The sequence below is a fragment of the Schistosoma haematobium genome, chromosome 5 (assembly GCF_000699445.3).
Source record: "Schistosoma haematobium chromosome 5, whole genome shotgun sequence".
Lineage (NCBI taxonomy): Eukaryota > Metazoa > Platyhelminthes > Trematoda > Strigeidida > Schistosomatidae > Schistosoma > Schistosoma haematobium.
In genome coordinates, this window is record NC_067200.1 from 15,565,562 (window position 1) to 15,583,022 (window position 17,461).

The window sequence follows — 17,461 nt, forward strand, 5'->3', positions numbered from 1 at the left end:
GTCACGCATGTTAGTCTCTGTATTCTATAATCACCTTCAAAAAGTATTCTTTTTCACCAATTTCAGCATGAGTATCTAAGCCTTATCGTTGTAATAAGTTAAATATGACTCAGAACCGCATATATAGACCACTTGTGCCTGCTAACCGAGTTCAAACTACTACTATTATTGCTATTCATCACCATAATTTCAAAATTATTTAGATTTATTAAGCAGTTGTACAGCGAATGTGACAAATTTAATATTCTCCAACCTTTTGAATTACGAGTAGCCTTAATTCCTTAATCCAAATAGTAATATGCAAATTAATTAAACAAACTCTACTGATAAACTAATCTTCATCAATGAAATATTCCGCTAGTTTAAATCTAAAAATTGTCCCATATACACTAATAAAGTGTATTACTCCCTGATACCAGCCTTCATTCGATTCACATAGTATACATAGTAAACACTTTATAGTTTGCCTTGTAACATTTCTTTACATTTGTCCGTACTGTATTTCTTGCAGTAAAACTGCAATTAAATGTCAGTGAAAATCTGATATTTTGTCTCTTTTCTCCTCTTTTAATGTTATGTTTTCCGAGGATGTTATCTTTGTCGTGTAACCTATGTTAGAACAGGAGAACCGGAAATAGGCTCTTCTTATAAACCTGTATTTAAAGTTGTCTATTATCGTGGTATACGTTTTCATGTTTCATCAAATCAAATCAGCATGTTCACTGCGCCATTAGATCCATCTTCAATTGTGGCAGTTTTAAGTAAATCACATCAGTCCTTGTCATCATCTGTGGATGTCAGTTTAGTTGGAAATAATAACAATAATAATTCCAATTCCGAAGCAGTTATGAAAACAGCTGTTTCTGGTACATTATTGAAGGGAACGTATGAATGGTATGATCATGATTCTGTAAGTTGACTATCATTATTCTTATTACCGGGATAAATCAACAATGGTTATCTGTTATTCTATTGTTGTGGGACAACTCTGAGTTGTAGTGAGGTGGTGACAGCTGATCCAACGAAAATATCCTAAAGAAGGACGTAATCACATAGTTTCCGTCTTCGCTATCATACATGGAAAGCTTACCGTTGTCAGTGTAACCTGCTAACCAAGTACATGCGTGTATGCCCTCGTCTTTAAGCCACAAGGTTTTTATGAGGACTACTGATACTAATTGTCTGTCCAAATCAATGTTGATGGAGCATGGTTCGAACGTCTTATCAATAGTAAATCGAATGCTTTAGCCGTCAAATCACTTCATTCCTACTGTAAACACGTTTATGCTGATAGAGTAATTTCTAGTCTCGTCAAGTTCGTCCTCACCTATTCAAGAAATCACTACTCATATAAATACTATTTATGACACTTCGATTGCCTATAATATGTCCAATTGCAACTTGTAAGCAATGGTGCTCTTATTTCTCAAAATAATTCGATTAAACAAGTGTTGAAAGTACCAATCATCAGACCAAACCATGGGACATATTTAACTTGCAGTTATCGATCGTGTTGAACTTAACAAAATTTTATTATTTTATACACCTACCTTTATAACTGTGCGCCCAGAAATTACAGAATTAGGAGTATTGATAGTCTAATTGATCATTTTAGCTGTTATCTTTATTAGCATTCTTTGTCAAGATATTCAGAATAAGTAAATGGTTTTTAGGTAACCTATTGTTTAATTACACAGAATAGATAGGATGTGGCTGGTAGTGGAATCCAGAACGTGCGTTTTGTCCTATTTGGGAGTCGTTAGCTGGTTGCACCTGCAACCCAGATTTGATGTTTACTCGGGCACTCAAACCCAGCACGATTTGCTTCAAACTACTTCGCGTTATACACTTGACTACTGAAACCAAAACTAATCAAATTTCAGTCAAAAATATAAACAGCGGGATAATCCAAACCACTTCAAATTGAATTAAATATGTTACATCTTTGCATTCATATAGACACAAGTAGGTTGTGAGCTACACACTAGTCGTACCTAAACAACTGGGATTATATATCGTATCAAGGTCAAGTTGATTTAATACTCTGACTTGTAAAAATCTGCGATAAACTCCAGACAAAAAATACTACCTCAAAATATCCCTTAAATATCTGAATTTTGTTCTCAAGTCCAAGCTTTACCGCACACACTACATAAAAAACTCCTTTTTCATTTTTTTCACTAACCATTATAAGCTCGTTTAATGTATCCGTTCCCTAATTTTGTTACTTCTTGCTTGTTTATTTTCAGATTGTGTGCACTTTACATCAATTTTCCGATAAACAAAATCGACCCCAATAAGGAGACGCCAACACTTGGGTCCTGTTGTTCCACAGTTAACAGTTACTTTCACAATAGTAAGTTTGTGTATTATTTTTTGTAAGAAAAATACAGTTGAAGGTTTACTTAGTATATGTTAGAGATTCAAACACTATTTAAGGTTTTTTTTTATTTTTTTCTACGGTACGACTAGATAATTAAAGTGTATTCGGTTTTAAGTCACCACCTGATGTATGGTATGTAGTTCAGATCGAAATAGATAAGGCCTATATTTGATATCCAAACCTAAAAGTCAATGATTGTGAAAGCTAATTGGTTCGGCTACTAAGTTCTCACTCATATTTTAACGTTGTACAAAATTTATATAATTAACAATGATTATTTTCTGTAAGTTGTATATCTAGACTGGTTGAATACTAATCATTTTATTGAAGACTAGTTCAATCCAAATCATCATATGTGGAAAAAAATAAGCGGAATGAGGGCGTGTCGATGAGAGATAGAGAATGAATGAGTTAATAACCCGATGTTTTATCATCACTACTTGTTAAAAGTGTAAAGTTTTGAAGATGTCAGGTCTTTCCCGCTAAATAACTATTTGCGTTCAAGTTGTGTGTTAATTAGTTTGTACAAACCAAAGTGTATTTTTTTCACAATAACAGGTACGTACTTTATCCCAGTCGTTAAATAACTAGAAAGTTCCAAAGTTTTGTTTGCACTGATGAAAAGGCAATCAGCTTATTTACCAATCAGATTAGATCGGGTACCGTTTAGTCTGAAAAACACCAAACTTACGTTTATATCGACTAATTGGCAAAAAATTTAAGATTAAGCAGTTAATTTGACAGAAAGATCTTCAGTCAGTCAGTCAGTAACAACGTAGAACTTTGTACGTACGTACATCATTTCGACTTGCCACACCACATTAGCACACAGATTTAGTGACCGATTGAAATCCCGTTCTGGTGGAGGTAATAAGAGTATAAGTAGTAATCGGGAAGATTAGTGCTTGTAGATGTTATTTAAAGAGTATAATACAGTGAAATAAGTTTGGGAAGAGAAAAAAAGAGACAAGGAGGAATAAGGAGATCAAAATTCGGGAGAACAGAAAGAGTGTATGCACCTGCGCCATTGCAAACGATTTTGAGCCATGTCATTTAGGGTCTCTAACTATCGGTTGCTATCATATCGCAGTCCCCAACCAGATAGTCTACATCTACCAACATGACTCAGTCCACTTGTCAGTGACTTCATGGACTTGTGCCATGTTTTGGTCTGGCCGCCCCTAAATTTCTTCCAACCTACTACTACACCATAAAATATGGTATGTCGGGGCAGTTGATGGTTGGGCATACGTAACACGTGTCCCAGCCATCTCAACTGATGAAGTTTCACTACGTCATCAATTGATTTGCCATCCTTACCTAGTACCCGTTTCCTAACAACTGTGTTACTTACTCGATGGTCCCAGGATATACGAGCAATATTTCGAAGACATCTATGATCAAATACTAGTAACCTACGAATATCCTCTACTCTTACCGGCCATGTTTCACTGCCATAAAGTAGGACGGAACGAACTGCTGCACAGTAAACCCGTCCTTTGGTTGATAGACGGATATCTCGCCTACGCCATGAATGACGCATGTTGGCAAAAGCTAGTCGAGCCTTCTGTATCTGTGCTGAGATTTCGTCACACACAAGACCACAAGGCTGATGAGACTTCCAAGATAAGTGAAGCGATCGACACGCTCAATTACTTCACTCCCTATCATTAGTTCGAGTGTCAATGCAACCCAATCCTGAAGCAACATTTTGCATTTCGAAGGGGAGAATCGCATGCCGAACATGCTTACATTGTTGCTTAGAGTGGTCAGAAGACTCTGCATTTTGTCAGCGTCTTCACCAAATAGAACTATATCATCAGCATATTCCAAGTCAACAAGTGAATCTCCTGGTAGAAGTTCAACCCCTGGAAATTTAGATGAGGAAAGTGTTATCTCTAAAAGTACGTCAATGACAAAGTTAAACAAGAATGGAGAGAGTGGATAGCCCTGACGAACACCACTTGAGGTAATCAATTCTGATGACAGTTCGCCATAAGCTCTCACTCGACCAGTTGTGTTCGAGTAGAGAGCCTTTACAAAGTTAATGTACTTCTTTGGTACTCCTTTCAATGACAAACACTGCCATAGAACCTTACGATCGACAGAGTCGAATGCCGCCTTAAGGTCGAGAAATACTACCATTGTGGGGCGTCTGAATGTGTGTCTGTGTTCTAGAGCCTTGTTGGGATATTCAGGGAAATATCCCAAAAATTATCCTGTTAAGCCTAATGCTATCCTTGGACATGAAATGGTATCATCTTATTGGTCAATATTTATTTAACGTGTTATTTTCCTGTTGGCCATTATTGTACAATGTTATCTTCTATTTTATGGTACGTTGTGGACTGCTTGACTGGTATATAAACAAAGTATGTTTGAAATATAATGATTCATAAATCCGAGGCTGAAACTTGTGTTCTGGACTCGAATGGCTGGGCTAGACTGGGAAGCGAGGCCAATCAGAACCCTAGGTCGTTCTACGTGTTTGTGCGTCTCTGGTCCGATCAATAATTCGCTACCCCTTAATCAGCAGCATTATTTTTCACGTTATAACAAGCCTGACGTTGTGTGAATATGTGGTCTATACAACCACGTCCAGGTCAAAAATCAGACTGATTTTCTCTAGTCTGATCTTCACGAGCTTTGATTAGGCGTCGAAGTATTATTGAAGCTAATATTTTAGACACTATATTAGTCAAACTGATTCCTCTGTGATTGTCACAAGAGGACTTTTGTCCTTTCTTATAGACTGGCACAATCAGTGATTGAGACCAGTCAGATGGGATTACGTCCAGTTCCCAAATTCTACCTAAGACCTCAGTTAATCTCACTGCTAATACTGGACCACCATCCTTAAAAATCTCAGGAGTGAACCTGTCAGGGCCTGCTGCTCTCCCTCGCTTCAGATTTCCTATGGCTTTTTCAACTTCGTAAAGAGGCGGAGGACCTAAATTAACTTGCTATTCAGGTTGACTGGAGATCGTGGGAAATCGAAGTGTGGCTGAAGGCCAGTTGAATTGATCCCTAAAGTGTTCTGCCCATCGATCCAATCTCCTGGATTGAGAATGAATAATATGTCCATCTTTCTCTGAAATTGTTTTGCTAACAGTTGGATTCCTAATACCGGTTTCATTAACAAGTCTGAACAATTGTCTGTTATTACCTATTGCCTTTTTCATCTCTCTTGCTTTCGCCACCCACCACTGTTCACGATGATTGCGTAAACTTCTTATCAGCTTGCGCTTAAGCTGACTCCGCTCTTCATTATGTTCAGAGCCAGATGGAATGAGTTTTCGAGCATCTGTCAGTGCGATAGATGCTGCTGAGATCCAGTGTTGCTCCCTAACCTTCTGGTTTACCTTACTAGCAGATATCAATGCTGTTTCCACAGCTTTTTGGATATCATTCCATGCTGCATCGGAGTGGGCATCACATACATGGCTGCCCGACTGTTTTCCTAGTTGTTCCTGAAACATACTCTTAGCTTGACTCTCACTAAGTAGAGCCCTAAGAGGTTTACTTGCAGCGTCTTTCCTACGTCCAGTAGTCAGTCAGTCAGTCAGCTACAACGTAGGACCAGGCACATATGTGCATCGGTCCAGGTTGCCATACCGCATCAGCACAAAGAGATGAACACCGGATTCATAGCAGTGGTTAGGTCAAAGGTGGTAATATATAAGAGAAAGATTGCATATAGAGATATAGTACAAGAAGAAAGAATTCAGTCAGTCAGTCAGTCACAACGTAGAACTTCGTACATATGTACATCAGTTCGAGTTGCCACACCACATTAGCACAGAGATGCAGTTGTCTATTCAAATCCCGTAGTGGTAGAGGTAGCAAGAGTATAAGCAGTAATCGGGAAGATTAGGGTTTGGAGATGTTATTTAAAGAGTATAATCCAGTGAAATAAATTTGGAAAGAGAAAAAAAGACAACGAGAATCCAGAAGACTAGAATTTGGGAGAACACAAAGAATGGATACACCTGCTCACACCATTGCAAGCGATTTTGAGACATGTCATTTAAGGTCTCTAACCATCGGTTGCTATCATCTCGCGGACCCCAAACAGGTAGTCTACACCTACCAACATGACTCAGTCCACTTGTCAGTGACTTCATGGACTTGTGCCATGTTTTGGTTTGGCCGCCCCTAAATTTCTTCCAACCTACTACTACACCATAAAACATGGTATGTCGGGGCAGTTGATGGTTGGGCATACGTAACACGTGTCCAAGCCATCTCAACTGATGAAGTTTCACTACGTCATCAATTGATTTGCCATCCTTACCTAGTACCCGTTTCCTAACAACTGTGTTACTTACTCGATGGTCCCATGATATACGAGCAATATTTCGAAGACACCTATGATCAAATACTAGTAACCTACGAATATCCTCTACTCTTACCGGCCATGTTTCACTGCCATAAAGTAGGACGGAACGAACTGCTGCGCAGTAAAACCGTCCTTTGGTTGATAGACGGATATCTCGCCTACGCCATGAATGACGCATGTTGGCAAAAGCTAGTCGAGCCTTCTGTATCCGTGCTGAGATTTCGTCACACACAAGACCACAAGGGCTGACGAGACTTCCAAGATAAGTGAAGCGATCGACACGCTCAATTACTTCACTCCCTATCATTAGTTCGAGTGTCAATGCAACCCAATCCTGAAGCAACATTTTGCATTTCGAAGGGGAGAATCGCATGCCGAACATGCTTACATTGTTGCTTAGAGTGGTCAGAAGACTCTGCATTTTGTCAGCGTCTTCACCAAATAGAACTATATCATCAGCATATTCCAAGTCAACAAGTGAATCTCCTGGTAGAAGTTCAACCCCTGGAAATTTAGATGAGGAAAGTGTTATCTCTAAAAGTACGTCAATGACAAAGTTAAACAAGAATGGAGAGAGTGGATAGCCCTGACGAACACCACTTGAGGTAATCAATTCTGATGACAGTTCGCCATAAGCTCTCACTCGACCAGTTGTGTTCGAGTAGAGAGCCTTTACAAAGTTAATGTACTTCTTTGGTACTCCTTTCAATGACAAACACTGCCATAGAACCTCACGATCAACAGAGTCGAATGCCGCCTTAAGGTCGAGAAATACTACCATTGTGGGGCGTCTGAATGTGTGTCTGTGTTCTAGAACCTGACGTAGTGTGAATATCTGATCTATACAACCACGTCCAGGTCGAAAACCGGCCTGGTTTTCTCTAATCTGCTCTTCACGAGCTTTGATTAGGCGTCGAAGTATTATTGAAGCTAATATTTTAGACACTATATTAGTCAAACTGATTCCTCTGTGATTGTCACAAGAGGACTTTTGTCCTTTCTTATAGACTGGCACAATCAGTGATTGAGACCAGTCAGATGGGATTACGTCCAGTTCCCAAATTCTACCTAAGACCTCAGTTAATCTCACTGCTAATACTGGACCACCATCCTTAAAAATCTCAGGAGTGAACCTGTCAGGGCCTGCTGCTCTCCCTCGCTTCAGATTTCCTATGGCTTTTTCAACTTCGTAAAGAGGCGGAGGACCTAAATTAACTTGCTATTCAGGTTGACTGGAGATCGTGGGAAATCGAAGTGTGGCTGAAGGCCAGTTGAATTGATCCCTAAAGTGTTCTGCCCATCGATCCAATCTCCTGGATTGAGAATGAATAATATGTCCATCTTTTTCTGAGATTGTTTCGCTAACGGTCGGGTTCCTAATTCCGGTTTCCTTAACGAGTCTGAACAATTGTCTGCTATTACCTATTGCCGCTGCCTTTTCCATCTCTCTTGCTTTCGCTACCCACCACTGTTCGCGATCATTGCGTAGACTTCTTGTCAGCTTGCGCTTAAGCTGACTCCGCTCTTCATTATGTTCAGAGCCGGGTGGAATGAGTTTCCGAGCATCTATCAGTGCGATAGATGCTGCTGAGATCCAGTGTTGCTCCCTAACCTTCTGGTTTACCTTACTAGCAGATATCACTGCTGTTTCCACAGCTTTTCGGATATCATTCCATGCTGCATCGGAGTGGGCATCACATACATGGCTGCCTAACTCTATTCCTAGTTGTTCCTGAAATATACTCTTAGCTTGACTATCATTAAGTAGGCCTCTAAGAGGTTTACTTGCAGCGTCTTTCCTACGTCCAGTAAGACGCAAGCAAATGCGCGCTCGCACTAGAGCATGATCTGAATCTAGGCATGTGCTCCAGAATGAGCGACAGTCTTCTATTGAGCCCCTCCATCGGTGGCTGACAACGATGTGATCTATTTGGGTCCAACGTTGGGACGAATTAGGGGGTCGCCATGTTAAAAGATGTTTTTCCTTATACTCAAAGTTAGTGTTTGCAAGAAACAGGCGGTTATCTGAGCATAGCTGCAACAGACGGTCGCCATTATCTGTTCTCTGAGCCACGACACCATAAGATCCACCTAGGTGTCTTTCCTTATCGCTTAGTTTACCTACTTGAGCATTAAAGTCACCGGCCACTATTACTACATCCGAGCGCTTAGCTTTTCGGAGAAGATCCGAAAGCTTTCTGTAGAACTCATCTTTTACATCATCTGAGCTGCAGTCAGTGGGAGAATAGGCAGAGACGACGAAGAGGCAACGACGGGTGTCCCTATCTTTCCGGATTCTTACTGTTCCGTTCAGTCGGATAGCGCACAAACGACTGTCTACTGGGATCCAGTTTAAGAGAGCTAGTTCTGCCCTAGGACTCAATGCTATACCTACGCCGGCGAGGCCACGGGAAGCAGAATCAGGGCTTCCAGATACACGAAGCGTAAATCGAGTCGGTTCTTTATTTTGGCATGGTGAGGTCAAATGAATGACGCTACTTGGATCCTGTATGCGCGTTTCGGAGACGCAGCACACATCGATGGCGCGAGATTCTAAAGTTTTAGCTAAGGAAGCCTGCTGTCCTATTTGGCAAAGTGTTCGTACGTTAAAAGCTCCTACGTGTAGTTTAGAGCGTGGTTTCAGGAGACCAGGAATAGCGTTCCGCGTACTCCAATCGTTTGCCCCAGCGGTGCGAGGTGATAAAGAGACGTGAGGAGGGTTAGTCATGGAGATAAGAGAGGTATTAGGAGGTGTAGGAAGGATTTGAATGTGACCAACTTGGTCTCGTGTGCTGTTACAGGTATGAGGGCTGATGTCACTTCCCGGCTGCCCACACCGTGGAAGGGTATTTCTTGAGGAACCTGAAAAGGAAATTGGATTAGTGTTGGTCTTGACGACCTGGGAGCGTGACCGCAGAGCCCAAGGGACAACTGCTTGAGGCCGGTCGCGCACGACCTTTTTGTGGAAGGTTTTTGACGTGTTAGCTCCGTTCTTCAAAGGGCCTTACCGCCGGAGACGGAAATCCGTGAGGTAAGGTGAGGTGTGACATTTTTAGGGTCGACCTTTTCTAACCCCACCCCTCCTTGTGGGAAGGCAACATCGCTGTCATGCTGGTTGTCCGAAGGAAACACCTTACTGCGATCACACCTCTCTACAGTCAGCAGTACGACTTCGCCCTCAGACCTTGAGTTGCTGCTTTTAGTCTTACCGTTCACCAATCGACCTGCCTGGCATGGTAGAACCTACAGGAACATATGTTCCAGCCAATATAGCTCGGTTGGGTCATCACGATAGGCAAGCCCGACCACCGCGTCAAGGTAGCAGCTTCGATCGGGTGAAGAAAGAATTGGTTCGTAGAAAGAAAGATATGAAGTGATTTTAATCTCTTAGTTTAAGGGGAGACAGGGAGTGTATACACCGACGCCATTGTGATCGATTCTGAGCCATGTCACCAAGAGTCTCCAACCATTTGGTTACGAAAGTCACGCGGACCCCAACCAAGCAGTCTGCATCTACCAACATGGCTAAGACTAGAAGTTCGTGAAATCAAGCAATGATGCCACGTTTTGGTTTGGCAGCCCCTAACTTTCTTCCAACCATCTCCAATACCGGATAGCATTCCACGTTGTGGTAGTCGGTGTTCAGGCATACGTAACACGTGGCCCAACCATCTCAGTCGATGAAGATTCATAACCTCATCAACTGATTTACCATCATTCCCTAATACCCTGCGTCTAACCTTACTATTACTTACCCGGTGATCACAGCAGATGCCAGCAATATTTCTAAGGTATCTGTGGTCAAATACTAATAACTTACGAGTGTCTTCTACTCTTAGTGGTCATGTTTCGCTGCCGTAAAGTAAAACAGAACGGACTGCCGCGCAGTATACTCGTCCTTTTATTGATAGACGGATATCTCGCCTTCGCCAAAGGTGACGTAAGTTGGCAAAAGCCAAACGAGCTTTTCGAATCCGTGCTGAGATTTCGTCAGACACCAACCCATTAGGGCTGATCAGACTTCCAAGATAAGTGAAGTTGTCGACGTGTTCGACTACTTCACTCCCTATTCTTAGTTCAGGTGTTGATGCAGACCAGTCCTGAAGCAACAACTTGCATTTAGAGGGAGAGAAGCGTATTCCAAACATTCTGGCATTGTTGCTTAGTGCTACCAGAGGACTCTGCATTTTGTCAGCGTCTTCACCAAACAGGACTATGTCATCTGCGTATTCTAAGTCGATAAGTGGACCTCCTGGTAGGAGATCAATACCCGAAAATTCAGTCGACGAGAATGTTATTTCTATCAATAGGTCTATGATGAAGTTAAACAAAAATGGAGAAAGTGGACAGCCTTGACGGACACCACTTGAGGTTGCAAAAGTAGATGACAGTTCGCCATAAGCCCTGACTCGACTAGTAGTGTTCGAGTAAAGAGCCTTTATAAGGTTTATGTACTTCTGTGGTACGCCTTTCAATGACAGACACTACCACAGAATCTCGCGGTCTACCGAGTCAAATGCTGCTTTTAAGTCAAGAAAGACCACCATTGTCGGACGTCGATAAGTATGCCTATGTTCTAGAACCTGACGAATGGTGAATATGTGGTCGATGCAGCCACGACCAGGTCTGAAGCCAGCTTGGTTCTCTCGTGTTTGCAGTTCACGAGTCTTAGGCGTCTGATAATTATCGAGGCTAGTATTTTAGATACTATATTAGTTAAACTAATCCCTCTGTGGTTGTCACAGGATGATTTTGACCCTTTCTTATATATTGGGACGATAAGTGATTGTGACCAGTCAGATGGGATAATGTCTGACTCCCAGATCTTAGCTAAAATATTAGTCAACCTAATCGCTAAAATTGGACCACCATCCTTAAAGACTTCTGGAGCCAATCCATCTGGACCAGCTGCCCTTCCTCGTTTCAGATTAACTATAGCCTTTTGAACTTCTGCTAGAGTTGGGGGACCTACTTCAATGTTCCATTCACATTGTCTGGGAATGGAGGGTAGTTGTAGAGTAGCTGAAGGCCAGTTGAACTGTCCCCTAAAGTGTTCCGCCCATCGTTCTAAACGTCTGGACTGGGAGTAGATGAGAGTATCGTCTACTGGGATCTAGTCTAAGAGAGCTAGTTCTGCCCTAGGACTCAATGCTATGCCTACGCCGGCGAGTCCGCCAGAAGCAGCATCTGGGCTTCCAGATACACGAAGTGTGAATCGAGTTGGTTTTTTGTTTTGACATGGTGATGTCAAATGAATGACGCTACTCGGATCCTGCATGCGCGTTTCGGAGACGCAGTACACACTGCTATCACACCCCTCTACAGTCAACAGTACGACTTCGCCCTCAGACCTTGAGTTGCTGCTTTTAGCCTTACCGTTCTCCAGTCGACCTGCCTGGTATGGTAGAACCTACAGGAACATATGTTCCAGCCAATATAGCTCGGTTGGGTCATCACGATAGACAAACCCGACCACCGCGTCAAGGTAGCAGCTTCGGTCGGGGAAAGACCTTATTTGTAGATGTAACCTAACTTCACTCTTACAGTGATTATCTCTAGATATTCTTTATCTTAGTTGCTAATCCAAATTCCTTAACTAGCAAGTTCAGTCAGTCAGGCAGCTACAACGTAAGACCAGGCACATATATGCGTCGGTCCAAGTTGTGGATCTAACTGCATATGACAGTCTAATAGAGCCACTGTTTCACGTAGAGAATGATCGCGAGGCGGGATCGTGGATGCGCACTGCTGAGGAGCTCCACAGTAGGACGAAACGGCTGTCTAGTGCTTCCAAGTTTTCCGTGGTGGTCTAGCTTCAGTTGACTGATGATCTCAACAATTAAAATTATTTTGTATCTGGGTCAGAAGATTTACGAGATGCAAAAATTGCAGCGATACAGGTCCCAAAGTGTTACTACAAAACGTCTACAGTTCCTTCGTGAAAGATCTAATAGAGGGGTAGCATATTAACCTTAAACAACCTACTATAACCCCGCTCCTCCGAACATATAAAAATTGATTGACGCTCTACACGAGGAATACAACCAGAATAAACTGGATATCAAACTGTTCGTCGCAGGAATTCAGAAGTAGCATATAAGAAAATTTAACGAGTTGGCAACACACATCAAACTGGTTGTAGAAGATCATAGATAATAGATCGATATTATGCTAGTTGTGCGATATCGCACACTATTTGAATTTACACAATTAGATAAATCAAATTGTGTCTTCAAAGTAAAATTTACGTTGGTCTATGTGATTTTGCACGCGCCCTTATTTTAGTAAACTTGCTCAACAAATTTCGGAGTATATCAGTACGCAGCCTCTCGTTTTACACAATGGGAAATCTTCCATGTAAACATTTATCTTGGCAAAAATATCTCTTACGTCTAATGCATATAGATCCGTCAATGGTATTTTTCATGTGTTACTATTCAGTGTATCACTGTTACCAAAATTTTTAGGCATTACTCTCAAGTTCTCATTACTTTTTTCAATCAACCGATATTTTTTGATAGTACGGCCAACCTGGAATAACTGTATATAAGAATGGGTGCTAGTTTACTTCCCATAAACCACAGGATCTGTTCTTATATAAAATTATCCTCATGTAATGTTCAAATGAAATCTTTCGTTGATATATTCAATCATGTACTGTAGCACTAAACTGGTAAGCAGTATTGTCTAGCTTTCAGTAACTGTTTAATCAATATTCTTAATGGATACTTTTTTCTAAGTTACATATATTTTTGGATTGCAGAAATTTAAAATCGGTGACAAAAAAGGTTGTCTACACAATCAGCTCCTGTGGGATTCGTATGTTATCCATACCTTTGATAAGTAAGTAAAATGATCCTAGTAATGTTTTTTTTTATCTAGCTTATATTAACCTATAAGAACTAGTTGAATTTTTTTCAAGAATAATTATTAAGAAGTTGAATAAAGTCCTTATTAGCAACCGAACTCGAACCAAAAGCGTCTAGATTACTGACTAATAATAATACTAGCAATCCATTAACCAAGTAGCAGATGCACGTATCTGACTTTAAGCTACTTTGTGTGTGTATGAGAGAGAGAGAGAGAGAGTTAATAATTATACTCAACTTTTCAAATTAAATTGGGCAGGTGGAGTTTAAATTTGCTACTGAATATGAAATTTCAAATTCACCTAACTCACTTTAACAAGTTAAATTTGTTTTTTTTTTGGTAATTTCATTTTTGTAAGCGTGAAATAATTGATGTGGATGCACAACTTTATTTTCTTTAGTTATATATGGATTTTATAATAAAGTGGGATTTATGGAGTATTGTTTTTACTAAGGAACAAAACAACGTTAATAAATGGATAAGAAATAAGTGAAACTAGTACCGTACCGTCGTAATTATGACACTTCGTATGCTTAATGCCAAATGATCTTAATCCCATGTTTTCAAACAGTCAACAAATAATTCTAATTCCTATTCTTTTTAGTACGCAGCAAACAATAAGTATACTGTACATAATTTCTATATAAGCTATACTGTGATTATGATATACAATCGTTAGTTTTGTAAGGTACTCAATCATAGTTATCTTTCTAAACACAGTATTCATGTTACCTATGCTGTTAACCCTTTTTATTAGTTTATCTTTCTGTACTTTATTGAGGTGTGCGTAATTATAAATCTAACCACATCTCTGTTATTACTAATGGTTTCTTTCCAAATCAGATCCAGTGAAAGTGAAAGTACCACCGTGTTAGAACTAACCAACCAACATTTCCCACCCTGTCGTTTTGTTCGAGTGCGAAACTTCATCCCAGAGGTGACAGCCTCACCACTTTGATCTGTTTTCACTACTAACCCTGGTTAATCTTATCTTTACAAAAATATTTCTCAACATACAAATATTTCTATAAGTACATGCAGTTTTTTAGTGTTAACTCGTATCAATTACTCTCCTTAATGTATTTGTTTATTTTACTTACGGTTTCATTTTTGAATACTTCACTCTGATTTACTTTGTCGCTGTTCTTACTTCAACTTAAGTTCTATACATAAGTATATTTACATCATACATGTGTACATAAACGCATGTTGTTCATCATGATTTATGTAATATTCGACTTCTCTAACTAGTTTCATCATAGATTTTAATCCACTCGCGTTTACTGTAATGAAGGTTTATCTAAATAGATCTTACATATCTACTACAAAATAATGTCTGGCATTCACAGTTCTTTGTTTAGTTGACTATTATGCATTACAAACTGCATAAAACGATAATTGTATTCTTTATACTAATGAAATCAAGACAAATGAATATCAAAAGTTTAAAATCTGAAGTAAGGCGTATTCCTCACTGTGGATCCGATTAGTAAGTTATTAAATGGAGAGAAAATCTAGTTTCCCAGTCATTCTTTCAGCCTGATAATAACTCATTTCGAAATGGTAGATCTTGATTCCCACACGACCGAAGAAATTTCTCCATAAGAATACTCTCATATGATTGTGTAGTGCATCAATATTTATTACAATCCCGCTAGTCAAAAGTTGACTCTTTCATTTTGTTGACGGATGACTTGCTTTACCCACTCACTTTTTTTCTACCTGGTCAATAACTACCTCTGAAAAATTGTTTTCAATGTAAATTTTGTTGTAGCCGTAATGAAATTATTCGTCATAGTGAGACTCGTTACATTTGATGTTTACATACTAACGTAGGTTCCAAAAGAAGTTTATTCGATTTAAATTTAGGAAACCCACCCATCACCTGTATTTTGTACCTCAGCTGGATTTAGGAAACGCGTATAATTGATGAGAGTTTCCTTCAGTTCATTTTGGATTGATATATAGCTGTGTTTGTGTAGGTACTGCACTAATCTGCTGAGTTGAAGTTTCGTTATCTAATTCAATTTCCACTAATCGTTTGTGTTTCTTAACTGAGATAACTCACATGGAAATTTAACTGCTTTCTCCTCCTATGCTCCCGATGTGATTAAGGATATCTAACCAGCTGAGTAGTGAGTCTACTAAGTTCTTGATGATGCTGTTAATTTCAACAATCCGATTAGCTTTCAGTATGATTTATTCTACACAGACATCAACTTCCAACACGTCTGTTATTGGCTAATCAGTTTACTCAATTTTGCATGCCATATCAAAACCAGAGTTCAGAACCAATAGCAACATTGAATAACGACCGTATGATACACAGAAAGTTTTAAGAATTCCGGAAGAAAATCAACTAATATTAGGTGCAACTTCTATCAACAGTAGAAACCTTATCATAATCTAAAGTATTATTTACATGATAACATCACATTACTGAACTAAGCTTTATACAACGCTTACAGTGTTTAGATAGTAATTTTCTATCGGACCTAACTTCCTTACCTTACGATCGTAACTAAAACTTCTGAATTATTAACGACAAACTCTCCTGATCCATCATTTTCCCAAACTGAAAAATCGAGAATCAAAAGGAAAGTACTTACTGACGCTTGTTACTCCTAAAGGAGCATAGGCCGCCAACCAGCATTCTCCAAATCACTTTGTCCTGGGCTTTCCTTTCCAATTCTATCCAACTTTTTTTCATTTTTCTCATGTCTGTCTCCATTGCCCAGCGTAATGTGTTCTTTGGTCTTCCACCTTTCCTTTGGCCTTGAGGATTCCATGTGAGGGCTTGTCTTATGATGCAGTCGGGTGCTTTCCTCAATGTGTTTCCTATCCACTTCCAGCACTTCTTCCTAATTTCTTCCTCCGCTGGAATCTACTTCGTTCTCTCCCACAGTAGGTTGTTGCTGATAGTGTCCGGCCAACGGATCCGAAGTATTTTGCGTAGATAGCTATTAATAATAAACACTTGTGTCTTCTGGATGATGGCTTTCGTAGTTCCCCAGGTTTCCGCCCCATACAGTAGAACTGTCCTGACATTTGTGTTGAAAATCCTGACCTTGGTTTTACTTGACAGTTGTTTCGAGTTCCAGATGTTCTTCAGTTGTAAATATGCTGCTCTTGCTTTGCCGATCCGCGCCTTCACTCCTGCACCAGATCCACCGTGTTCAATAATGATGCTGCCCGAATATGCAAAGGTTTTTACATCTTCCAAATCTTCTCCGTCAATTGTGATTGGATTGGTGCATGCCGTGTTGTATCGGAGAATTTTGCTCTTCCCTTTGTGTATATTGAGACCTACTGTTGCTGAGTCTGACGCTACACTGGTCGTATTTTCCTTCATTTGTTGTTGCCTTTGCGATAGAAGAGCCAGATCATCTGCGAAGTCTAGATCGTCCGACTGCATCCTAGATGCCCACTGTATCCCGTGCTTCCCTTCAGAAGTTGACGTTTTCATGATCCAGTCGATCACCAGGAGAAAGAGAAAGGGTGAGAGTAAGCAACCTTGCCTGACACCGGTCTTTACTTCGAAAGAGTTTGTCAACTGTCTTCCATGCACAGTTTTGCAGTTTAATCCATCATAGGAATTCCGTATGATATTGACTATCTTCTCAGGTACGCCGTAGTGTCGAAGAAGCTTCCGTAGTGTTGTCCTGTCCACGCTATCAAATGCTTCCTCGTAGTCAATGAAGTTGATGTAGAGTGATGAATTCCATCCAATCGATTGTTCCACAATGATCCGTAGTGTTGCGATTTGGTCTGTACACGATCTATCCTTACGGAATCCTGTCTGTTGGTCTCGAAGTTGGGCATCTACGGAGTCATTCATTCTGTTTAACAATACCTTGTTGAAGACTTTT

General features: G+C 40.2%; 1 protein-coding gene across 1 annotated transcript in view; it reads left to right on the plus strand.

The window, feature by feature from the left end:
- FBXO9_2 (F-box only protein 9) overlaps window positions 1–17,449 on the plus strand; it is a 41,610-nt gene extending 24,161 nt beyond the window's left edge. Inside the window, exons 5-8 of the mRNA XM_051217567.1 lie at window positions 588–910; window positions 2,250–2,356; window positions 13,486–13,565; window positions 14,436–17,449. Coding sequence (XP_051064983.1) covers window positions 588–910; window positions 2,250–2,300 — 374 coding nt within the window. The 3' untranslated portion in view covers window positions 2,301–2,356; window positions 13,486–13,565; window positions 14,436–17,449. The remainder of the gene's footprint in view (window positions 1–587; window positions 911–2,249; window positions 2,357–13,485; window positions 13,566–14,435) is intronic.
- Window positions 17,450–17,461: the final 12 nt, after the last annotated feature.